The sequence below is a fragment of the Crocodylus porosus genome, unplaced genomic scaffold, assembly GCF_001723895.1.
Source record: "Crocodylus porosus isolate Cpor-Errol unplaced genomic scaffold, CroPor_comp1, whole genome shotgun sequence".
NCBI classification, from domain to species: Eukaryota; Metazoa; Chordata; order Crocodylia; family Crocodylidae; genus Crocodylus; species Crocodylus porosus.
Window position 1 is genome coordinate 130,202,934 of NW_017728931.1, and position 26,001 is coordinate 130,228,934.

The 26,001-nt window shown below is 39.7% G+C and overlaps 1 protein-coding gene across 1 annotated transcript in view; it reads right to left on the minus strand.

Moving 5' to 3' along the window:
* SEMA3A (semaphorin 3A) overlaps positions 1-16,117 on the minus strand; it is a 165,308-nt gene extending 149,191 nt beyond the window's left edge. Inside the window, exons 1-2 of the mRNA XM_019543651.1 lie at positions 15,962-16,117; positions 12,836-12,898 (exon numbers count right to left, since the gene is read on the minus strand). Coding sequence (XP_019399196.1) covers positions 12,836-12,898; positions 15,962-16,117 — 219 coding nt within the window. The remainder of the gene's footprint in view (positions 1-12,835; positions 12,899-15,961) is intronic.
* Between the last annotated feature and the right edge of the window lie 9,884 nt (positions 16,118-26,001).

A 26,001-nucleotide genomic window follows, 5' to 3' on the forward strand; every position in this document is an offset into this window, starting at 1 on the left:
TAGCTGAACAAAGATTAAAAAAGGAGAATGAAAACCAATATATGAAACAAATGATAAAGATCAGCTATAAGAAACACTACATTTAACCTATCTCTGTCAAACCTCAGAGGTATGAGGCATGTTACCCAATGGTTTTATAATTAAGATCCTAGTTCAACATCCTGAGGGGTGCTTGACTCCAGCCTTGGATCACAGAGGGCAAGGCACAAGGACTGTATTTATTTATACTGGCACTAGACATTGGGTGAGCCCAATCAACGTTCCTTCCTGTGTTCAGAGACAAATTGGACTTGATCACTTACGGTAAAACACCTTAATTAACAATAGCCCATGATGTGGAAATGTAAAGCATTGTAGAACTATCTCATCCAGTTCTTTTTTTCCTTTCTTTGAATTCTATTAACATTTAAGTCATAAAACACAACCATGTTTCAAGTGCTACATACCATATCTTTGCTCAACAGATGCAGTTAATAATTGTTTTGGATTGACGGACAACTATAGAGAATGCCAAGATAGACCCCTGATACCAAATACCTGTTTTAATGACTCTCATATTTTTTACATCTGTTTAATGCATGGTCTACAAAACAAACCAAAGCTTTGCACGGCTGGATTCCAGCAACCAGTATGCATGACTTGACAACCGCAGTTGAGGTATAGTTCTTTTGAAGGATGTTAGCATACCTCTGAATTCTTTGAATTATTATTATCATCAGCAAGAGCACGGAATTTCTACAACATTTTAAGAATCAGTTGACTCAAGGACACAAATAGTATTTTAACAAAAATTTGAGCAAGTGTAAAACAGAGAAAGCCTTTTTAGTAGTCTATAAGTTCCCTTTTTAATTAGCTTTTACATAAAGTCTAGATAACTACGTAGAATTAAAATGTACCCTCATTTTGGGGTTTCAGTTTATTAGCAAATAAATGTATATTATATAAATCACCTGAAGGGCACACTGGGCACTCTCTCTATACCTGGGAGTTGGAGTAGATGGCCCTTAAGGTTCCCTCCAACCCTACACTTCCAGGATTCCTGAAGTATGAGCCTGAGCCTTGTTCTGGATTTGTGGTAAAGTCTGCTCCTTGTTAGCACAGATTTTTAAAGTGTACTTGGGCATCTGGGTTGGGGAATTAAGGGCACCAGGTTGTGAACACTCACTCTGCTCCCACTAGGCTCTCATGGACATTTGACCACACTGTAGATCTAGAGCGTGTCCCCCACCTCCCTTATATTTGTGTGTAATAGCAAACCATCTGCCTCCCTGAGTCAACAGATCACTCCCTACATTTCCTAGTAGGATCAACACCTGCTAACAGGGTGGGGAGTTTCAGACAAATGGGCTGTCAGCCTGTTACAAGCACATAAAACATTTAGATTCCATATCAGTCAATCAGTCTTCTACTCTGCATGATGCACATCCTGTAGTGATTTCCAGTCACAGTCCCCTAAGGTAAATATACCTAAACTTCTACGATAAAGTGAAAGTAATTGTGTGTGAAGTGCTGAAAGGAAGCAGCAGAATGCTGGACCTATAGGATGCAGTTGCTTAGCAATATGTACACATGTACACAACATACTCTGCACCCTTGATATGAAGTTACATGCTCTGTAATGTGGGAGCCGTGATTTTTGGGTGTGGACAGAAAGTTATTTTAAACCTTTTGAAAGAAGTGGCGATAAAAAAAAACACTTTTCAATGACAGAAGCCCAAAATTCCGGCTCAATTAAATATTGGCAACAAAGAGTACTTGTAGAAGCAGAAGTCGCCAAGTTATTTTCCAGCAAGATTCATGACACCTAAAGCTTTGGAAGAGGTTAATCAGGAAGGGATTGTTTAAGTGAGAAAGGAAGTAATGTAGACAATTTGTTCCAAGAGAGACCAAGCTGTTCTGCCAAAAGAAAAAGTGAGATGAAGTATCTTTTTACTGTCTTTAGTTTTGTGGCGCCACCATATTTGGAAATCAAAGCTTCCTCTAATCTCCAAAACCCTTTTATTTCTTTAAATTATCTTATGCTGGTTTTAAATTCAGAGGTGAAAAACTAGTAAGAAAAAATAGAGTTTTAACTTCAGGAAAAAATCTACACCAACTTGTAAGTAATTGTAAATGCCAAAGTGCAAGTACTATTGTCTCTACTTTGAGCAGCAGCAGTGGCAGCGGCTGGACCAGCTGTGTGAGCTGAGCTGACAGAGACAGCAACAGTGCCTGCTGTTTTTGTTCACCTTCTAAGTGGCTGCCCTATATGTATTGAGAGAAATTCAGAAGGCAAATCACTTGGCTCATGTGACCATCAGGACTAGAGAAAGATGATCGGGGTGGAATAATGCAAGAGGAAATTTTACGACAATGCCTCAAGTATATAGGAAAGAGACAAATGTGTTAATGGAAATGAGCGTGCTTGAAGCTGAAAGGTTAAAGCTACCCTTCCTTCAATTAAACATAATGTGTCTACTCAAACAAGGAGAACATGGTGCAGAAAAAAAAAATACTATATTTACCCAAATCTAAATTGACCTTAAATTAAAGGCAATCCCCCAATAAATAAATTCTATATATGCAAAAAATATAAATTTGTTATAATTTTTCAGATAAAAAAATCTAATTATCAGGAGGTCTTCTATTTGTTCCCCTCCCACTGCTACAGGGAGGGTGAAGCGGGTGGGAGGGGGCAGATGCTGCACAGGGCAAACAGAGTTGGGGCAGGTGACTGATGTGGGTCTGACTCTAGCTCCAACCCAGACTTAGGGCCAGAGTCAGAGCTGCAGCAGCTGCCTGCCCCCTACCCTTCTGCTTTGTATGTGAACCTAAGACAAGGGGCTTCCCCCACTCGCCGTGCTTATCGGAGGGAAACCCTAATTTTAGATTCAAGTAAATATGATACATTGATGAGAAAGTACTTTTCAACAGTGCTCTACTATGGAAATTGTGTTTGCTAACAGGACTTCTGCAAGACTGCAAGGGCTAAAAATGTCCATCACTTTTACTAGTTATGTGGTCAATAGGCTTCTTGGGAGGAAAGGGCTGCAGAAGGTACTGTTACCCTGGTCATCTTGGGACATCATAAAATATAGCAAGGAAACTACCTAGAGTAGTTTGAAGACACTGATAACTGATTGCACAGTAGTAAATAAAAAGAACCATCAATCTTTGTCATGGTGAAACTAGGACTTCTGGGAAACTTCTATCAATAAAAATGTGGAAATGATCATTTCAGGAAACATTTCTTGCCCCCTCTCACAACCTTTTTTTTTCCTCCTCCACCTCACTGTCTTTAAACATTTCTCTAAATTTCTAAAAATAAAAATGCAATTTCTATAAAGCTCCTAATTCAAAGCAGAACATTGTTTCTGAAAAAAAACACTGCACTGCGTTTCATAAATATTAGGTTTCCTTCAGAAGCAAATCTCTGAAGTTAATCTTATAAATAGAAAAAATAATCCAGAGATAGGAAAATGTAGCTCTTATTCTTGATCTAGATCAAGCCATTCATCATAAGTTAAGGTTTAAATGATTTCCACAATACAAGAATGAGTAAAAAAAAAATACATATCATATTAGTTATTAACTGTTTTGTTTGGCGGGTTTTTTTGTAAGTTCAAGTCTATTTAATCATTTTCCTATATTTTGAATTACCAATCAAACTGTGTAATATCAAATAAGATACCGTATGTGAACTGCTGTCAGTAATTTTAATCTTCCTCTACACAAGTGCTCAAGGTATTACCCTGCAGTAATTGATTTGCCTTGGTCAGTTCATACATGGCAACATATGCACAATCCTAAATGAAAGCAAGCTGCAGTATTGGCATCTAGGCTGACTGATTATGGGACATAAATGTGGCTTTATGCAACTGGATGCATTACTGACATCTATTCAGGAACTGTGACTCACTCAGCCAAAACTCCCTTGGGGAGGAAACGTATCAAAGTGATAGCTCTAAAATACTGAAAGGCTGTAGTGTATTTGTCCAGTTCCTCTCCACCAGGCCAGCTCACCTCTCTTGGCTGGTGTAGGAGTTAAAAAGAATCTGTACAAAGCAATTTAACACAGTGGCAATATTAAACCAGCACATAACTTGCTTGCACATCCTACCTGGATGTAGAAGATGCCTGGAGGGGGATATATAAAGAGAAGGAAAAAGCCTTGGATCCCTTCCTTCCTATTTCAGCACCACAAAGGGTCAGATGTAATCCAGTTTGATTAACTGTACTTGATATGTCAATCTGATTAATTTAGCAGCAAACTTTCTACTACTAATTAGTATTATACAATTAATTCTTAGTCTCCTTCTTCAGTTCTTCACTTATAATAATACATGCAAGAAATTACTTTTAGATGTGTCTTGTATGTTGTTCTATTCTCCTGAAGGCCATGACAGTAATAAGAGAAGCCGAAGAAAATACTCATTCATCGCCAATTTCATTTTCCAAACAACATCAGTTATAATATGGGGGTGAGGGCAGCTTAGCAGGTTGCACTCCACTGTATCCTATTTCAAATCCCAAGTCCAAGCCAGCAGACATTCATTTTCAGTAGGAGAAACGAATGACCTCTAATATTTGAACAGTGTCAAGATGAGTTTAGGAGGGACTTGAATTCTGTTGCCTTATCTCAGGGAGACAAAAACCCTAGAGGGCGAATATTTGGCATCAGGTTAGTATTATTTAAATTAAACTTAACAGGTCAAGCTGAGAACTAAATTAGATCCATGCAATCTTGTTACCATAAACGACTGAGTGTATCAACTAGTGCAAAGGTGCTTAAATGAAATATAAGGCACAGACACATGCGTGGCTGCAGAGTGCTTTTAAGGTGGCCAATAGTGAAACAAATAAACCCACATCAAATGAGGTATTAGCGAAGGCAGTACTCTTTAGAGTGCCTTACCGAACTTGGGTTCCCTAGGGTTAATTAGTTGCGCGATCAGGGCTGCCAGGAGGGGGGGAGGAGGGGGAGTAAGCTCCCAGCTGGGGTTTGCCAGGCCTGACCTGGAGCGGGGACAAGTGGATTGGAGCCCCTACCCAACCCCCCAGGCTCTCCTCCAACTTAGGTTGGACAACCCCCAAATGGCCACTTGCTCTTCCTTCCATCTCCCCCCTCTCCTCTCTCTTCCTGCTAACATGCCTAGAAGTGCAAGGAAGTGGGGTGGCCTGGGGGAGAGGGGTGCCTCCTTCACTGCTGGCAGGCTCCTTGGACTTCTGCTGGCAGGTTCGATCCCCCCCACCCCTCCACAATTGCACTGATGAACACCTGTTGGGTCAGGGGGGTGCTGTAACTCAGGGGTTCTCAATCAGGGGTATGCATACCCCCAGGGGTACTTGAGAAGGCCCTAAGGGGTACAAACAGGTGGGCAGAGATGGAGCGCATAATCCTGTACCACCAGGCGCTGCTGCACAGGCACTGCCCGCCTGGCCAGACATGGCAGGTGGGGGAAGCTTGCATATGGCAGCTGTCACTGCTTGGCACCCAGCTGTGCATCATGCCATTGCCCCACTCCCCCCCCCCGCCTTGCTCAGCATCTGGCTGTGTGCCACTCCTCCCCACCCACCACACTCAGCGTCCAGCTACGCACTCCCCCTGCCCACACCCCTTCCCCCCCGCCCCGCCAGCCAGGCGTACACGGGCACACTGCTCCATGTTTGGCCACCAGCAGGCACAAAAGAGGACCTGCCTGTCAGGAGGCTTTGAGCCTGGGAAGACCTTCCTACAAGCCCTTGTGTGGCGTTGGGATCACAGGGGAGAAGCCACTGCCTGCTGCACTGAGACCCCTGAAACCGGTGTGAGGGATGCCAGCAGCATGGACCCGCCCATGGCTCCTGCGCCAGGGACACAGAAGCAATCCTGCTCCCTGAGAAACCAAGCTGAAGGGCGGTGTACATAGGGTCCTCATAGTTACCCTGGAGTATACCAGTTACAGACTAAGGTTTTGATGGTTTATTAGTTGGTGTATCAATTTATTTATTTATTGGTTCCTTATTTAGCGTAGGTAATTTGTATGCTTTTCCCTGGTGTAAGGTGCATCTGGGAAGCATTAACCCTTAAGCCACCATTGCCGCATTATGTTGTGTAACTGTCTGTTTTATTGTATCCATTATATGTTATCTTGTAAATAATAAGATTTTGTAACTATTTTTATAACAGTCTTCAAGGTTATTTCGATTGTCAGGAGAGGCTCTCCACTCAGGGACCCTACAGCAGCTACCCAGGGAGTTGAGCAGGGCCACCGGCTACCAGGTACCCCGGTACCCAACTATTCAAGTGAGGGCGCAGGTAGCATCACGCCCTGGGTTACACATGGAAACTGAACTCTCTTTAAGAAGTAGTATAACCATGTGAGGCACATCATTGGGATAATGTGGGGACACAGTGGGAGAGTCCACATGAGATGTTTACTATGGAGCCAACTAATTAGCTCTGCAGTAAAGTCTCAGTATCTACACATGCAGCCCTGTTAGGCTGCAGTAAACTAATAAATCATGCCATAGGATAGTACTTGTTACACAAGTACTATCCTACTGTGGTGTTGTTTAGTGCACCCCAATGCACGTGTACGGGCTGTCAGGGTCATGAAGGTGCTTCAGTACAGGGGTTGCCTGCAGGTTAGCCCCACATTGGAGCACCCTCATGCCCCAACCAGCCCCTCTGCAGCATGTTGAACCAAGTTGGAGCAGCCCTGGGCTAGCAAGCTGACCCCTCCAGGAGCCCTGCCAGCTGGGACTGTTCTGACCTAGCTCAATGTGCTGTGGTCTCATGCACACATGTAAACACTGTGCCTGTGAGCAATAACTGCCAGAGTTCATTGCTTTGCATTAACTGCATGTACAGACCACACCCAAGGGTTATAAAAGCTAGTCTAGGTAACAGCATAATAATCTGGAGTCTCTGGTTAGACCATACTTAACAGAATTCAACCTGTAGGTGGTTTCTAGTTTTGTAATTTTGCATTCAAATTGTTTTTTAAAGGTACTATTGTTTAGGACCAGCTACTCTGAGGTCAGTGATGGACTTTCCAAGGAGGTCAAAGTGTTCTGTCACAGGCTTTTTTGTGTTATGTCCTTCAGTGGGTTAACTCCCTCCTTTATCCCCTTTGATCTATTCAGCTCATCTTCCCCTCTTCTTTCCTTTCCCTTTTCCTATCAGTTCTATTTAAATAACAGTATTCCTTTCTATTTAACATGCCCACTCTCTGCAAGTCATTCATAGCATCTGATGAAATACTCTGTAACCTATGAAAGCTCATCCCTCTCTGAATGAGTTAATCTAGAAGGTACTATGCTGCCCTGCCTTCTGCCTGACTTCAACTAATACAGCTAACTTCTCTCAACAAAATCAAAGTTTGAATTTTAGATGAATTCTACTTCCCAGTCAACTCCAATTAATGTAAACTAGTTTCCTGTCCCCAGTTACAAAATTACCTTGGGATTTTAGGGACTCAATATATCACCTGAGCTTCACTTTTGTGACTCATGATATCACGAGAACCCAAAATGGAATTATAGCTACATTCGTTCACAATTGCCTATTATTTAATCCATATGTAATGCAGAAATTGCCATGTGTTACAGTTGTGTCCCAGCTGACTGTAAACACTTTAAATCAAAACTTTGAGACTCAATAGTGGGGTATAAATACATGAGTTTTATTGATCATGTCTGCATGGGAAAAATTCTCTCCAGGCAATTTCTTCTTTGACTCTTCCCTAGTCTTCTGAAATATGAAGGGGCTGTTCTCAGGATATTAGTGTAACTACAGTAGACCAAATAAGAGCATGTACTTGTGGCTGGGGCTCAGAACAACAAGACAACTTCTCTTATGGTTTTACTAAGTCCTCAGAGTTATTTATTTAGGTGGATGATAAACCATGATAACACTATGACAATAATAAAGAAGTGAATGGAAACATTGCTTCTTTATAAGAAAATCTGGGAGGTAATTTTTTATCAAAAACTGAGTCCTGCGCTAAATAAAGCGTGAGTGCAGAGACTGAGGCAAAATATTGAACCTCACCATATTTTCATTTCAATTTATGTCAAATGGATTTAAACATACCTTTAAAAGTGTACCTATTTATAAAATAGATAATGTAACTTAGAGGTATTGCAGAGCTTAGCTAATTAACAATTCTTAAGTATTCTGAGAAACAAAATTGAGAGCTAATAAAAAGCAAGGAAAATTACTAGGTATTTAACAAAGGAACGCCATGATATTCAATATATTATAAGTATGGTGCCCTGAGCATAATCCCCTGTGAACTATATTCAGTTCTAAAAGCCTGCTAGGCCTAGATTGGCATGACTGACAATGCAGTTGAAGGAATCCTTCAGACAGAGGAAAAACTACAGTAAATTACCTCTTATAATTATGAGAGGAAATCTCCCAGGTCACGTTTGAGGTTACTAGTGCGGCAATATAAGGGTCATACTTGTACTGCAGCTGCTGCACCGCACCTGGCCTATTAGTGAGTGCTCACATTTTCAGTACTGGTTCTCCCTTGAGATCAATAATTACAAATGCTAAAAATGAGATCTTCTCATAAAAGATACAGAACTTCATTTAGGAAAGTTTGAACAATCACAAAAGAAAAAGTTCTAATATCTTAGCAGTGGTACACGCTGAGAGCAACATTAAATCAAATGAATTTTATACTGTGCTTTAAGTGCCCAGTTTCTCCCTCTGTCTCTCTAATGAGAGTCCGTTGAGTTATTTTTATGATCTTTATATTTTACATTTCCAAGGTACTGACAACAGCTATAACGAATAAATGAGGAAAGAATGCTCAGTTCCTTTAATGATCTGTAATCTTTAAGTAACGTTATTACAGCTAAAATTGTTCTATTACTTTCAGTTATACCATTAAGTACTTTTTTTTTTCTTAATGTATTATTTAATGGCAAGAGCTGGCGTGGATATGCCCTCTGATTCAGGTAATCTTAGGTATTGAGAGAGAAAATTGGACACATTGTTAGATGAGCCTTTATATTTGTAGTTCACCAACTAAAATGATAATGTTAACCTGGAGAAATAATTAGCTATCCATTATTTCTATTTAACTCTAATTCATGAACCTTTTACAGATTTTTCACTTACATTTTAGAGATGGCTTGAAAGTGAAAATCAAGATTCACAGTTTAATTTTCCTCTGTAATGGTTTTAGTTTTCCTTTTGAGCAGAAGGCTGGAATGATTTTGTGAGATCTCTTCCAGCCCTACTTTTATAGGAACCTAATATAGGAGCCTGGTTTTCACCTACATTTGTTTCCTTAAAAAAATTCTGAGCACCCCCAATTTCTGTAATATTTTTACCCTTGTGGCTGCTTAGATTATGACATGTCCTGAATGCTGTATTTCCTACCATGCTCTCTTCTTTTCTTATTGGGTGCAGACAGAAGTGCAGCTGCAATGAAAGCTTGGACAGTGCCTCTTGTACAAAATATTTTTGTGGTAAAAAGCCAAAAAAATATACATTTCAAGCAAAATCTGTAAAAGGTGCATTGAATACAGGAAAGATGTCCTGTATGTGACATCCTCACATTTCTCAAAACTGGCATCCAATCTCTAAATTGTTAAAAATGTCTTGATCATCCAGTGTATGTCTGTAAATTTGTAAATAGACCATCGCCAGTACAAGCCATTGCAAATTCACCCCATTAATAAACAAATACCCAAAGACAGGTCCGGTAACCAATGCCTCTAAGCATCCTGTTTAACCACTCAAGGCTCGTCACATTTAATTGCCAAGCTAGTCAGGGATTAACACAAGTCTTCCCACCTAGACAAATCCAAAAACAGGAGCCAGGCAGTTTAACAATTGTAATATGATGGTCACCCTTTTTCTCTCTGTTTTGTTCGGATGTTAATTGGCGACCATCAAGGAAAAATGCTTTTAAGCTGTACAATTAAAAGTATAGGAAGCAAGGCAGAACTGCCAGCAAGGTGTGTGCGGTCCAAGGAAGATCAAGAAGCCATCCTGCCAGCCATGAGTGAAGGACCCACACTGTGAGGCTGTCCAAGAACTGCTCCCTGCCTGCATTGGGTAAAGATCTCTTTGCAGCTAAGATAATACAAAGACTGTAATAGTTTACTTATTAAATATTAAGAAAGTCTTTTGTTTTTCTGTCATTTAGTTTTGTAGCTTGTTGGTAGTTATTAAAGCAATCCTTTCTGCTATTAATCAACCAAGTGTTGTGTCAATTCTCAGAGCACTAGGTTTAAAAACCCATTTTTAAGTGCAACACTGCTCCCATTCTGTATCTCAGAATGATTCCTGCAAAGCGCTCTGAGTTACAGCATTACCCCAGACCAAACAGACGTTCACTGTTGGTTCCAGGGGAGAGGGGAATCCAGCTGTGGGCTGGGAGCCTGCAGCCAGGTCCCCACAGGAATCGTGAAACATTCTGCCAGTGCTCACTGTTTTCAGAATGGAAGCGGGGAAGGGCAGGAGAGGGAGCTCATTCCTGGGCTCCCTAGCCAGTGCTGTAGGGTGAGGTTGTTGAATTGGATCCCCACCCTGCATCCTACACTTGTGTTTGGTTACAGCTCGTGACTGCTTTCTGTGGCCAGATCAAGTGAAAATTGTCACTTCTGTCTGCACCCATTTGTGTCCTTGGCCTCTCTCTCTCCAGGCTCATCTGGCCTCTCAACAGGGCCTAGGCACGCAGCCTCTCTCAGGGCTCTCCTTGCCCCTCAAACAGGCTTACAGACTCTCAGCCTCCTTCTTAGGGCTCTGGACCCCACTCTGGGTCCCCAGGAACCTTCTCCATCCCTGTAGTTCCTACCCAAACCTCCAGATGTCATTCACCTCACTGGCATTCAAGGGAAGCAGCCTTCCTGCTGGGTGATGTTCCTTTTCCATCTCCCAAGATATGCCAACCCTGCTCTCAGGGTCTTCCTTTTATCAGGCCTAGAAACACCTTCCAGCTCCTTGGGTCACCTTACTCTTCAATTAACCCTGACCTCTACCTGCTCAACAGATTGCCTGACCTCTTAAAAAGGCAGGTACACGAAGTGCACTGTCACACTGCACTATACAAAACATCATCTCTTTTCCCTTTTTGCTTTGTTAACACCAATGCTGGACAGCCACTAGTGCAAAACCAAGTCTCTATTAAAGCTAAGTACAGACAGTCAAAAAGCCCAAGGGTGAAATGATTCAATCTTTGCAGGTTCATCTAAGTTGCATACATTGAACCAATAAGCAAGTGAACAATCACTTTTGATTCCGCAAATGCAGCCACCTGCCTGCAGTGGCCCAGGCCAGAAGTCGGGAAATGCTAGAGCATGCCTCCTTGCTCAGCTAGAGCAGACAGTTTTGCCCAAAGATAGCCCACCCACCCTGCAAGGTGGGGCTTGTGGGACAGGTGTAAAGCATGCTGGGATATTGGGGGACTGTGAGTTAACTTGAATCTGGAGGGGATCTGGGAAAGTTCAAGAAACCCATTTAACCTGAATCAGTTAAATCTGATACTACATCAATCCAGGTTTATCTTAAACTGGTTTTGGCCATTTTGGAAGTGGTTTATGTGCACTGAACTTCTTATGTTACAGATCTGAACCACGTTCCAATCAATTATACTACTTTATTTTTAATTTCTGTCCCTAGCCTAGTAGGCCAGGTACAGTGCAGCAGCTGCAGTATAAGTTTGATTCTTATGTTGCCCAGATATTTAAATCTAATATTTTTTCTGTTACCTAGCAGGTTTGAGTTTCTAAGCCAAAGCTTAGATATTTTTCAGAGAAGTGTTTGAGACTACGTGGGTGGATTGAGTAAGAGACATTTGTGTAATATAAAAATCAAAGGGCTGGTGTTAGTTAGAGTTCAGACCTAACTGGGTACCTGACAATCCAGAGTTTCCTTTCCAAATACACACATTGTCCTACACATCTCAGTCCTGACCTAAACTACTCCTGTTCTGAAATGGGTTTTTGATGTAGGTCAGTTCTCTCCAGGGACTAGATTAAGACCAGCAAACCTACTTTCAGTTATGACCTAAGACAGTACTGGAACACAAATCTCCAGAGACATGAGGTTGGGATCATGAATATTTTAGTGAATCATCTCTGAAATCCAGGCCAATAATATATACACATAGGGTCAAATTCCGCTTTCAGTTATATCCTTACAACCACAGTGATATCCCATTTGGCTCCACTGTTCCTGTATCCACTTGGGTCATTGCATGCATATATCTCCAATTTCCCTCTGTTCTTTTAAAGGAAGACAGGACAAAACTATTAATGTAGACTGACTAACACTGAAGGAATTATGGCTAGATCTCTCCCCCTCTCATTTTATATATATACACACACAGACACACGGAGATGCGGGAATGAGAGAGGTAAGGTACAGTATAGTACGAATAATATAGCCTTTTTTTCCTGAGGCACCACAACCGTTGCAGAAAATTAAAACCACTTTGGCCTCAATTCTACAAAGAACTCCATAGAGACAGAACGCTAGGGCTTTGTATGGAGATCCACTGATTTTAATAAGATGCCAAGCAGACACAAGGGTCTATAGAGAATGTTTTGTAGGATCACAACCTAAGTCAGTACAACATGATGTTACCAGTTCTTAATCTAGTGCTTTTGATGGTAAATAAATAATTTCCTTTTCCTTTGTATAATTTTCATCCTATACATTTAAACTTCTTGTATATTCATACACAGAAATACTTGAACAACGAAGGCCTGTACAACCCAACACTTAAGTATGGTTAGAACAGTAATCCTGGGCAAAAAAGGCTTTAAAAATTAACACAGGGAAGGGTCATGAAATATTAAAATGTTTTTGAAAAGTATAAAACATACCAGTAGAAAGATTTGTACTTACGAGAATATCTTTTCCAGCCCACTTGCACTCGTCCCTTCGGGTATGAGATACCGACCAAACAATCTAAACACACAGAATAAAAATCACTTTATGCCATTTCATGGTTCAGTAATCACAAATTGTATATCAAGTGCTGTTCAGTCCCTATAACCAGTGCCTACCTTTCCTATATATTTTTTTCTTTCCTTTACCCAAGGCATTTAGAAAAATTAGAAATCATGCTAAAGAAAGTTATAAATACAGGTATATCTTGTATATATTGGCTGTTGAGTTTGAGAAATAGATTGGTAAAAGGTCTACATGGGTGCTACTACACTGATATTAATGAAAGTAAAGCAACAGTTTAAAATTGAATGTAATTTAACAGCGACTCAGATCCCCAAATTTGGATCTACCCCACATCCTCGAACATGATAGATTACTTACAGTGTGCAATTAAATCTGGTTTCAAAGGTTTTGTAACAGAAACAAGGCTTGTGGCTATGCAATATATTAACTATTGCACTTTTGTTTACTCTTCTTCAATTAAATAGATAAAAACACTATACAAGGCTGATACTATCACACCACCCAGAACAAATATTGATGCTAAGTTGGATCAGTGTCTTTGTGAATATATATATGACTACTCTAATGATACAGACTAAGCCTGCTTTAGTTATAGTTCTAGCAAAAAATGTACCTCACCTCATAGAAAGAAAACCCAGAGACCCTCTTAGTCAATTATTCATGTCTGTTGAAAAGCTTTTAGGAATTACATATAGAATAAAACATGATCTTCACATAATGCCAAGCTATTCATTTGGGAGCCTCAGATAATGCAATATGAATGGCCATGAGAATGGATTATAACCTTGGCATTCAATGCAGTTTTTCTATAAAGTAGTGGGAAAAGCATTTGTAAATAGGATAAGTACAGATGATAAATGAGAATTAGGGGGCTATTGTTAATGATGTTTTGAGTTCAAGTTTGGCTCAATGTCTGAAGTTCAGAAATTTTTTATAACGTGTTTTATAGTTCAAGCAGAAAACCTCTTGAGTCTATAAAATAGGGCTAAAATTTTCATGAGAACAGTGGCTACTTTCTGCTTCTATTCCTGCTTTAAGAAGTGCAGAGATGTGTGAAAATTGAAACCTACTAGGTTGAATAAAAATATTCAAACTTTTCAGATCTTCCAACAGTTCATCTCAGGTTCAATTCAAATTTTGGAAATAAGCTCCTTAATTATATGAACCAATTATCCTTAACTATAAAATGCATGGACCACTTCTCTGTTTGCTAACTTTATTTAAAAATTAATTAAGTTGAACCACTGTAAAGACAGAGAGAATTTGGGGTTTTTTTCCCCCATGAGGTCTTGCTTTATTTGTATTTTTAGATAAAAATCTTCATTGATTTTCATCCAAATGCTTCAAAACTGATGGTGTAATAATGGTAACAAGTTAATGTGAATCAAAGATTCAGACCCCAAAACAGATAAACCCTTGGGAAGATTTTGATCTGGTTGTAAACGTCTTCAGTAATTTCTGTCTTTATAATGGGCTGATCCAAAAAACTTACAAATTTGTAGGAGTGTTCAAATGCCATTTTGAATCTTCAGCCCTAAGCCAAAAGAAACAATTATCTTCCTTCAATATACTAATGTTTATATTTCAGACAATGTTCTAAAAGTGTTTGAAGACTAAAGAATTTAAAGTACAATCCTCCAATCTTGGAGAAGAGTTTTCTATGGTGGAAACACCATCCTCTCGTTAATTATTCCAGATGTTTTGTGCATTAAAACTATGAATCCCTCAGAGGATACAAATAAATAGGCAGTTTCCTTTATAGCTGCTCTAAAGAGAACAGAAAAGAAAATACCCAGTTTTCCTTTTATCCTTTTCCTTAGAGAATACAAATGAATAGCCTGTCTTCCTTCAGAATAAAGAACACAAGGTATTTATTGCTATCATCTTAGGAAGCTAATAGTCAAATGGGCAAAAGGTCAGGCATAGCAAGAAAAAAAATCGACTGACAGTGAAGCAATATATCTTTCATAAAAGCTTAATCTCTAGATTCTAAAATGCACCATAAAAAGTTCTGAGATTTTAAATGCTTAAGTATATGAAAAGCAAACCTTAATATCTGTGTTTACCTTCTTGTTTGGCAAAGCTCATTAGAACAAATGAAAAGATAAAATGAATTACTAGACTCAAATAACAGCACAGTTGAAATGTACATCAGCTTCTAATTTAAGTCAACAACTTCTACTGAAAGTAATGCTTTCCATCATGTACAAAGAGCTTTTACCCATCTGTCACTCTTTTATTAGTATCTAATTTATTATGGTTTATGAGTAGCAGAAACACTGGTTTAAAGCACTCAGTGGTAGGGAAGAGAAATTACCACTCTAACTTGCAAACACTGAAGTGGCCTTACTGCAAAAAAAAAAGTGTTGGGTACCCTGACCTTTCTGTGAAAGCTGTCATAATAGTCACCTTTGTTTTATTTAGCGGTAAGCATGAAACTATGGACTGTTTAAGAAACAGCTAGCCTGACATGAAATGAAACCCATTTACTGGTGCTACTGCTACTGTGCTGCTTCTCAATATAAGACAGAAAAAATAATTATTTGTGTGAATATGGCAGACATAGGCTAGCATAACAAATACACAGAAAGGAAAAATGGATAGCTATTAGCACCAAAACTTTTTTAGTTTTTAAACCTGAATTGCTTAAGCAGGTAAAACTGTTCTTTTTCTATGGTATATATCTGAACTTAAGAAATAACCTTTTACAATATTTTTATTATATTGAAAAAGGTTATATAATGTTGTTGTTAAAACAAACCACGGCTTTAACTAAAATAAAATTACCAGACCTTCCAATCAGGTTTGCTAAAATTAGAAACTAAATTCCTAGATCATAGTGCCACATACTATGGGTATCATGAGCTACATTTAGGAGATTAAGTCTCGTAGAAGTGGTTTAACAAGGTCTGATTATTCTTCTCCCTACAGACGTGTCCTGTATGAGGATGGCAAAACAATTCAAATGCATTTCACATGGTTTTCAAAATAAAATTGACACGTCTGCAAAACAAGAACTGTTCCATATTTCTTTTAATTATAGATGACTGAAGGTACCTTTCGATATTCCTTGATGTTAACCAGGTTGAAAGAAAATATATGATCCTTGGCTCCAACATACAGTCTACTTCGTTCCTCATCCAAAAGGAAAGTGTGGTAACTGGAGCTATTGGACAGTCCATTGAAAGTGATTATATTATCGGATTCCAACATTTCTGCAAGACAAAGTTAAGTCTCTGTTAAGGCGATTAAGGTCAAGTAAAACAAAGATCCACAAGACTTTACAGGCCATTTTCCTGAAGTTAAGCTTGTACGCAAATTTTGCTATTACACAAACCCTAATTACAATTGCTATTCAGCCCAGTTTAACAAAAAGTCAAAACAACATGTGACAGTCCATAGTTGATACTTGTGAAGTAGTGTATTTCACACTCTGTATTAACTAGAGGTAGGCTAAATTTGGTTCTCATGCATTCAGCTAGAGGATTCATCCATCAGAGGATTAATCTGACCAGTTATGATATACATGGTCAGCTCTTGTTATCTTTTTTATAGTATTTCTGTATATGCACAGGTATTTCACACAGGTCTCTAAAAGGCCGGAAAAAAGATAATCTTAACATACTGTTTAGGGAAAAGAAGCCATGGATTAAACAACATTCTTACCTGCGTTACTAACTTCTTTATAGATTACTGAAACGCACAGAATTTTAAAGCAGCTAATTAAAATGTGCTATTTATTGCCTGTTCCTTTACATGGACTATAGAGAATTATTTTCAGTCATCACGACAATACAAAGTCGATCACTTTCACTTTTGTTTATAGTCACTTTCATTTTCCATTCCCCACGAACATCCACAGCACTGCAACGTCTAACCAGAAGAAAGTCCACAGAACTATGTCAGCTATGCACAGATAGAAACAAAATGGGTTACATCCTCCTTAGTGCTGTGCACATATTATCACGAGTCCAGTGTTACAGAGAATATGTGGACAACATTCCAGTCTTGTGGTTAAAACCTCAGATCTAGAAGACAGTGAAGCACACATATAACCTTAAGTGCATGAGCAGCTCCACTGAAGCCAACGGGATTACTCAAATGCTGGATCAGGGCCCAAGGGGACAGCTGAGCAAGGGAATGGAGAGAATGCTGACTTGCACACCATACGGGATGTGTTGGCTGGAGGGCATAGCCAGACCTCCAGGCAGTGAATGTGTGCAGAGCTATCTTCAGCACATGCCAGCCAAGGGTACATGTTGCCCCTTTCAAAGACGCTGCAACACTCAGATGCTGTTTCACAGTGCAGCTGCCTGACATGATTCAACCTGCCCTGCCTGGACACTTGTAATGAATGAGACTGCCCTGATTAATTCCCCACAGCACACATACCGGAAAGCAAGTTGTCACTCTGCAACTAACACCATTCACAAAAGCTCAGGTAAGACCAGTCGATAGAAAAAAAGGGAAGTTTTCTGACTTCCACTAGCAGGTAAACAAATGTGTTAATCCAAAACCTGGAACACAAGTGGTGCAGCAGGTTTATTCCTAAATACCATCAGGTTCTAGAGTGTGTATGGCCATAGAACTATTTCACATCTGACCTGAAAATAAAATCACTTTTTTTTCAATACAAGGAACAGACTTTATATTGATCTGAACAATGTTCATTTGAAAACAAATCTCAGCCTAGTAGAAAGAACTAATGGACTGTGTACATCCAAGGAAGATTAAAATAAAACTCATGGTATGTCCACACAGCACAATGCAGATACCTTATCTAGCTCTTTCAGGGTTAGCAAGGACAGGAAGCAGTATAGCTCTGTTCACCCACCTAGGCTAATGCTACTAAGTTCATTTACACTATCTTGTGTTGTGCAGCATATCTGGGCTAGGGACAGAAGTTACACAAACTGGTTTAAGTGATCAGAAACTGCTTTAAACCCGTAACAGAATAGAAGATCAGTGCACATAAACCAGTTTCAAAATGGCTGAAACTGGTTTAAGATAAACCTGGTTGAATGTAGTATCAGACTTAACTAATTTGGGTCAAACTGGTTTATGAAACTTCTGTCCCAGACTCCTTCCAGCCTCAAGTTAAATCAGAGTCCCTGAGCATCCCAGCATGCTTTTCAGCCCTAGGCTGGGCTGGCCCCACACCTCTGCTCCCTGTCTGAAACAGTGAGGGTTGGCTGACAAGGGGGTGGAGGGGACAAGCCGGGGTGGGGATGCAGCCCAACCTACAGTGGGAGGACTGCCCCTTGGCAAACCCTGGCTGGGGGCTGAGGCCAGGGAGAAGGGTTAAACACCTCTTCCCCTACTCAAACTTAACTGCTGGCTGCAGCTGTGGATTACAAATCCCAGAGGCACCTTGAAGAGGAAGTGATGAGCAACCCTGCAGAGTCGTGCTGCTGTAATTGTGGACTGTAAATCCCAGAGATCTTGGGGACAGCAGGGAGAAGTGAACCCACAGCCAGAGAGCTGTGCTCTAGTGCCCCAGCTTCTGGCCCGAGCTACTGCAGGCGTGTGCCTGCATTTCCTGAATCAAAGTAAACAAGTCTGTTTACTTGTTTCAATTTAACCTGCGTGGTTCAGACTATCCTGCAAAGACTGAAATGATTTGGCCTGAAATGATTTTTGACTGTCTGTACCTAGCCCATAGAGGCACATCCTATAGTCCTTACTTGGAGTTTGCTCGGTATTTAGTGACACTGATCCCTGCTAGAAAAATTTTCCTTAGAATAAATTGGAGCTTTTTTGAATAGGGCTTGGGGGGGGAAGAACAAATGGATGTGTACCCTTCACTTCGTGTTGTGCCCTAGATTCTAGCTGGATGGAATTTGCTACATAAATGAACACGATACTTCTATAAGCATGCTACCTCAGCCTTACTCTCTCAAATTTCTTGTGTAACCAGAAGAAACTAAATCCTCCAAGGCAGCTGAGTAGAAATAATTCTTCTGGATTCCTGCCAAGCTTTAGTAGTCAATTGTATTGTACTCCAGCTCCCTTATTTGCATTTTGTTAGAGACTCAACTAATTCTCTTTACATTGTAATGACTGACTCAGATGTTGAATCTCTTTGCTGAATGGTGAATGATACAAATGATTGATTGCTTAACTTGCCTGAGGACTCTCCTGGTTAGAAATGCTGTTCTGTCATCTGTATATGATAATTCAGATTATATAGCTGTCAAAAACCCTTAGTCTCTCTCTCTCTCTGTTTAAACTCCTGGAGGTGTGATCCTGCTTTCAGTTCCTCTGGGGTGCTGGAACTAACTCTGCTGAAATGAGCCCGCTTATATAGATTTGAAACCAGTGTGAATTATATGAAAATTAGTCATCCACCATGTCAAACTGGTAAAAAACTGAACAGATTCTGCTACTGAATCACATCTACAATTTCTGCTTCATGCATTCTTTTGTTTTCTAATTTAATGTTCACTGCAAGTGGCACTATATTGACTGGAGTCTGCAGTACTTAGGCAGTAGTGGAGCTATATCATGATTAGGAGTAAATGATATTTTTCTTTCCTTCTGCTAATGTTACTTTCTTGATGTGGAAGAATCATCCTTAGTAGTTCATTATTCATATCCATTCACTTACTTGTATTTATATGATTTCTGTAATGGAAACAGAATTTTAGGGCCGGATCCTTTTTTTCCTAATAGCTGCCTAGATCCCCTATGGCACCTAAGTGTGATCTTATTCCACTATGTTTGAGTCCCAGAAAAAACATTTAATAAAAGGAATGGATAGATCTGCCCACTAATCACTGCTTTTTTATTGTGAGATAAAACTAACATGATGGTACGTTACAGAAGCAGGTGTGTTCCTGTTCTCTCAGGTATTTGAGAGGAACAGGATCACATACAGGCCCCTAGGTTCACCTAGCGAAAGGAATCAGGCCCCTAGTCTGAAGGAAATGGTGAAGTTCCATTTGTCTTCAGTAGGGCCAAGGTTTTACTTCTGTTGCAATTTAATGCCTTTTAAAAGGAACGGTATCAGACTGCTAGGGCTTCTTCTAATCACTTTTATGCCATTGCAAAGTGGAAGTCACAACATTATAGCCATGATGTCATACAACCTGATGTCAAATGAGAAAAAGGCTCCTATTCATTAGGAACTGGGCTAAAACCACTGGGACTGATGACATACAAAAGAAGCATGCACTGATTGCTCTCCTTCAGCATTGATCGACTGGTATATTAGGGTGAGGTTAAGTTAGCAACCAAAAGATGAAAGTCCACATATTCTCCAATGTTCTTCAGTTGCATTAATTTCTTTACTGACATAAATAAGCATTCACTGACTCTTATGACATTCTGTGAAGGGCTGCTGAAGAGCAAAGCAATGACATTTGGCCAATCGATACAAATTAACTGTTCTATCTCTTCAAATTAATTAGCTTCAAAGAATTCATCCATGGCACTTGTGGTGGTTGCTATAGCCAGCCAGTGATAAAGCACAGAGGGAATGAATCAGAACCAGTACAGACTGAGCCTGGCCTGGAAGAGCACAGATGTCCATACATTCTGTGAAGTGGTGATCAGTCACACTGGTTTGGTACTGCATTGATTAGTTTCGAAATAAGCCATGATTTATATTAAAGATTGCATTGCAATAACTGGGGCAAAATGATGAATGCCTTCACAAAGCCAGTGAAATTAATATGGTCTACTATGCAAAACTCACTCATTATGTTTATACTGAATGGAGGAATCATGGGATGCATATGATATTTTATATGAATGACGCGTGAAGACTTACAATAGCTGTCCATTCTTGTAATCCTCTGTTGACTTCCTGTTTTATCCAGCTATTTTTATTACAAAGATAGAACAATACTGAGCCAGTTCTTGCAGCCAGAGAAGACCCTTTACTATATAAAAGTTACATTATTTCCTTTTTGCATGACTTCAGCTTGTAATCAATCTGGTCATTTTTAATATTTCTTTGTAAAACTATAATCCTTGTGCTATGGCTTTAAAATCTTACATGAAATTTCCTAAATGGTAGATTTAGAGTGGATGGAGATGTTTTGACAGAAATAAAGATTATCACTGTTGGTGATTCGCTTTCAACAAAGATGCTGTGGGTAACCAAACTAAGTATGGAATAAAAACTTCCAACATGACCAGTTTCCACTTTCAATGATGCTATAGTTTTGCTTGTTCAAGGGACAGCAAACCAAATACTGCTTCCAACCACACCACTTAAGCTCCTTTCAGACTATGGCCCCTGGTATTTTCATGTTTATTCTCTGTTTTATCCCCTTTTCCTCCCAGTGTCCAGTTAATGTTTCCTTTATTCTGTCTGTCTTTATAACACAAACATATTTTTTAAGGATTGATGTTCTTGCTGATCCAGTTTGACATTTGTTAGGAAGCTGGTTTTGCCACAATTTGGTAATCTTACAAAAGCATATCATTTTCTATGCCCCTTTTAAGGTATAGTTATTTAAGTTCCTAATGGAATTCCAGTTTAATCAAGCATGCACACACATCAAGGCTTGCAACATTTGCAGGAAAATCAGGGCTTGGTATTCTACTTTGTTACCCTATTTTTGTGAGTGTGAATTCTGTTGGCTTAATGAAGTTCAGAGGAAGAGACTGGGAAGGGAATCAGTATTTACTCTGTGCTAATTTAGGCCAACTGTCCTTGTACTCGACAGGAGTTTGCCTCCAGTACAACTGAGTAATATGTGAGATCTGCCCCAATGTGAGATTTGTCCTTTTAAAGTCTTTACAATGAAGTCTCTTCTTGTGGTTTTGTAGTGATCAGACGGCCATTTCCAATTGCCAGAGAAGATTCCCAGTGTCTTTCACATGAGTTGGATCTGGCCTGAAGCCCTTACTAGTGATTGCACAGACTGGCTGGATTATAAATGCAGAATTGTGTGTCAAAACTTGCTTGCCAAGCAAATGAGTGGGATGTTGGTTTCACAAATTCCCCAAACTCCCTTCCTTTGCCCAAAGTGATCTGGTCTTATACTCTATCGCCTAGTGATAGATAAAAAGATGAGTCCAAAGTATTACACAAGCACAAGGGGATTTTGCTGAACTGCTAACAATGCCTCCCACAATGGCTTGCTAGAACATCTTCTATAGCCAGGCCTTTGCTTTCACTACAATTCGTTAAATGGGTGCATACTTGCAAACAAATAGTTCACTTTAACAAACACTCATATTGTTTGTTACGTATTTAAGTATAGGCATTTTTGTAAATAAATTGAAATACAAGCTGGAGATCACTGCCTATACCTACACTTAAGTGATCATTTGTTTATTGTGCAGAAGGGGAGGAAAGATGTATGCTCCTACCCGCCCCAACTTCTCTCCAGGGCCAACCCAAAAGGCTGTTCTGTAGACAGGAGGCAAAAACTTAATTATCCTTCAATTTCAAGATATGTTCAATAGTAAAAGGAAACAGCAAATGATAAAAGGTGAATTCTATGGGTAAATAGTTACATAGTAGGCATGTCTACACATGCTAATTTAAGGTGCTTTAGCCCGATATAAGGCATTAAGGGCACATATCTACAGATGCATGCCTTAATGTGCCATAAAAAGGTGATTTTAGGCTATTCATATCTAAATTTGATACCTACTTTTTACATGTAGGCACCCATTTGTACACATGCTTGTGCTGCAGCACCGGGTGCTTTTAAAATCTCTGGTACGTGGGAGCAGACAAATGTATGTGTATAAATGCCCATTAATGCTGTGTATGGACTGACTTGGGACTAACTTTAGTCTTATGTCAGTCTGTGTACTTGATGTTAATGCACTTTAATGAGTGCATCTGTAGGCGCAAACCCAAATTGCCTTAATGCACATTAAATTTAGGCATGCCTAAATGCATGTGGAGGCATTCCCTATGATACTAACTAGGAATACTACAGTGATTTCTAACATTTTAAATAAAACAAAACCCAGGTTTATATCAAAGCATGAGCTTAAATAGTATTATAATTACTTTATTATTTTGGCACCATAATCAGGAAACTTTTGCAATCAGTACCTTTGATTTCTTCTATATTATGATTTAGATAAGTCTGAAACTTCACTGCATTTGTTGTTGATGGTAATTCTCTGTTATTGTAATTTGAATGAGATAAATCACGGAAGGGAATTATCTTATCAGTAATCTAAATACTATTGCAGCAGGGGTTTTTCACAGCTGTTCAATCAATTCCAGCTTTCAACCTCCTCTTATACTTTATCATAACAGTCACCAATCACCTACCTCCACCGAACTCTACTGGAAGGAAAGAAACATCAGTTGTTTACCTTTGCACTGATGTAAGCCATTTGGTTTTGAAAGATGCAGAAGTCAAGGGAAAACATTTTGATTAAAGTATTATCCATCAAAAGACATGATCAATGACCTTTCTTGGCTTTGTGATGCAAATCAAGTATTTTTTTTAAACGAAATGTGCACCTTATAACAATCAAGACTTCAGGGACACAAGTATAATATATGCATAGGCTAACTCTAACCTTAAAATACTGGAGAACTTTACTGTAAGTGTATGTTTTTATACTCTAAAATAAAGCCAATTGTGGCTCATTAGCTATTTAGTCTGTTGACAGCTCTTAAAGTGTTCTCTGTCTGAACTGAAGGAGTAACATGGCACTTTAAGGATATGCACTTTTAGACACTTAGATTTCTAAAGCCAACCTACTTTCTTTTATTATTTGTCTATTTTATCTCTGTAAAGTGAATCCAGATTAACCTTATTAGCTAATTATTTTTAAACATTATTAACCTTTGAACTAAAAACTGACAAAGTAACTATTTGGGTGGATGAAGGGAATGCTATAGATATAGTGTAGCTGGACTTCACCAAGACTTTTGATAAGGTCCCAAATGAACTTCTCATAAACAAAGTGGAGAAATGTGGGTTAGATAAAACTACTACAAGGTGAACAAATAATTGGCTCCATAGCAACAAGCAAAGAGTAATTATTAACAGGACCATGTCAGAATGGCAGAAGGTTTCCAACGGAGTCCCACAGGGGCCTGTCCTGGGCCCGGTCCTGTTGAACATATTTGTTAATGATTTGGATGCTAGCATAGAAAGCTTCTTGAGCAACTTGCAGGCAACATGAAATCAGGAAGGATTGCAAACACATTGGAGGATATAAGCACAATTCAGAAGGATCTTGGCAGCTTGGAAACTTGGGCTAGATTTAACAGAATGAAGTTCAGTATGGACAAATGCAAGGTGCTACACCTCAGGAGGAATAATCAAAAGGGCAAGAATACCTCCTTTTATGGGAAGTGCTCAGCTTAAATGCATAAGCACTTCTTCCTGCTTCTTATGTCAAGCATATATGAGGGGTATAGGAAAGCATATGGAAGGGATGTGGCCAAAGTGCCTGGGGTTCTGCTGACCCTTAGCTGTTAAAGACAACTGATACAGACCTCAGGGTACCTCTACATTACATGATAGCCTGAGTTGTCTTAGAGATGGCCAGAGAATCAGTTCATTATACTCGATTCCAGTGCACCAGATGCTTGGCAGCAAAGCACAGCAAACTATGAAGCAGTGGAAATGCAAGTAGAACCTGTGCCTAATTAAGGATAAAGGTTTTTTCTTTCTTTTTACAACAATTTAAACTTAGGTCAGCCTTACTATTTCCAGGTTTTAGTAATAATGATAATTATATGTTTCCTCAATAAACCCCTCAGGAGTCAGTTTGGAAATAAATAGTTGTAATATTTAAAAAAAAACTGAAATGGTCTTTTGCTTCTACCTAAAAGTATAGTTGAATCCATTCATTAGCCAGCTGAGTTTATCATCCCTGAAATGGTACTTTATTAACACCCTAGCATCATGAGTGATACTGCTGTGAAAGTCAGGCTTCAGTGAGGGAAAAGGGTACTAGTTATCAAGAAATGAAACTGTAGCCAGCGTTCACTAGGGAGATCGCATTATCTATAAACAGTGCTATTATTGTCTCATTAAAGTCATGCCACAGAGGCATGCACAGGCTTGCCACATCTAACAGTAGCATTAGCAAATTGATTCAATAAAGATAGCCAAAGAGTCTCTGTAATCATGTTAGAATGTTTATACAGCAAATGTATTTGCAAGCACGCAAATTAGGAAATCAAGCTTAAAGTCATCCTGGACATAATTGGACTGGGCCTTTGTAAGGGCCAGAGAAGCAGGTAAGAAAGAAGACTCATGCCTCCCTTAAAATCTTGCATGCAGGTTTGGAGTAAAGTTCTTACTTTCTGGATAATCCCCACAGTTCAGTGGAGGAGCTAGGACAGGGTGACTGGGCTCCTGTCACAGATACGTAATCACATTGGCAGTGGCTGCAGCAACCAGAAGTCATTACTGCCCTGGGCACCTAGCTGCATCGTTATGCCACTGCCATAATCAGCAAATCAGTGAATGGAGATGGAGGGATAGGGAATGGGTGGAGATATGGGTTTCAGTCCTGCCTGAGTTGGTCAGCTAAGAAGAGGAATGTCAGAATAGCTCCTTCCAAGACTGCAGTAGCTATTACCTCCCTTGAACAAAAAAGCAGAATGGAAAGGAGTTGTGACTCTGTTCATCTGTCATAACCAGGGATCCGGGTTTTCTGTTTCCCATGGAAAAAATTATGGATTTTCAAGATTTTCCCTTTAAAGGAGAAAAACCTGGGAAACCCCTTGCAGGCTAGCAGAGTTCCAGTCTAGATTTCATAGATTTCATAGACATTAGGGCTGGAAGGGACCTTGGAAGGTCATTGAGTCCAGCTCCTGCCCAAAGGGCAGGAAGTCAGCTGGGGTCATAGGATCCCAGCAAGATAAGCATCCAATTTGCTGTTGAAGGTGTTCAATGCAGGTGCTGATGCCACGAATACATAGACTCATAGATTTCATAGACATTAGGGCTGGAAGGGACCTCGGGAGATCATCGAGTCCAGCCCCTGCCCAAAGCATCCAATCTGCTCTTGAAGGTGTTCAATGTAGGTGCTTGAATCACCTCCGCTGGCAGACTGTTCTAGACCTTGGGGGCTCGGACAGGAAAGAAATTCTTCCTTATGTCCAGCCTGAAACGGTCTTGCAGGAGTTTGTGACCGTTCGACCTCGTCAT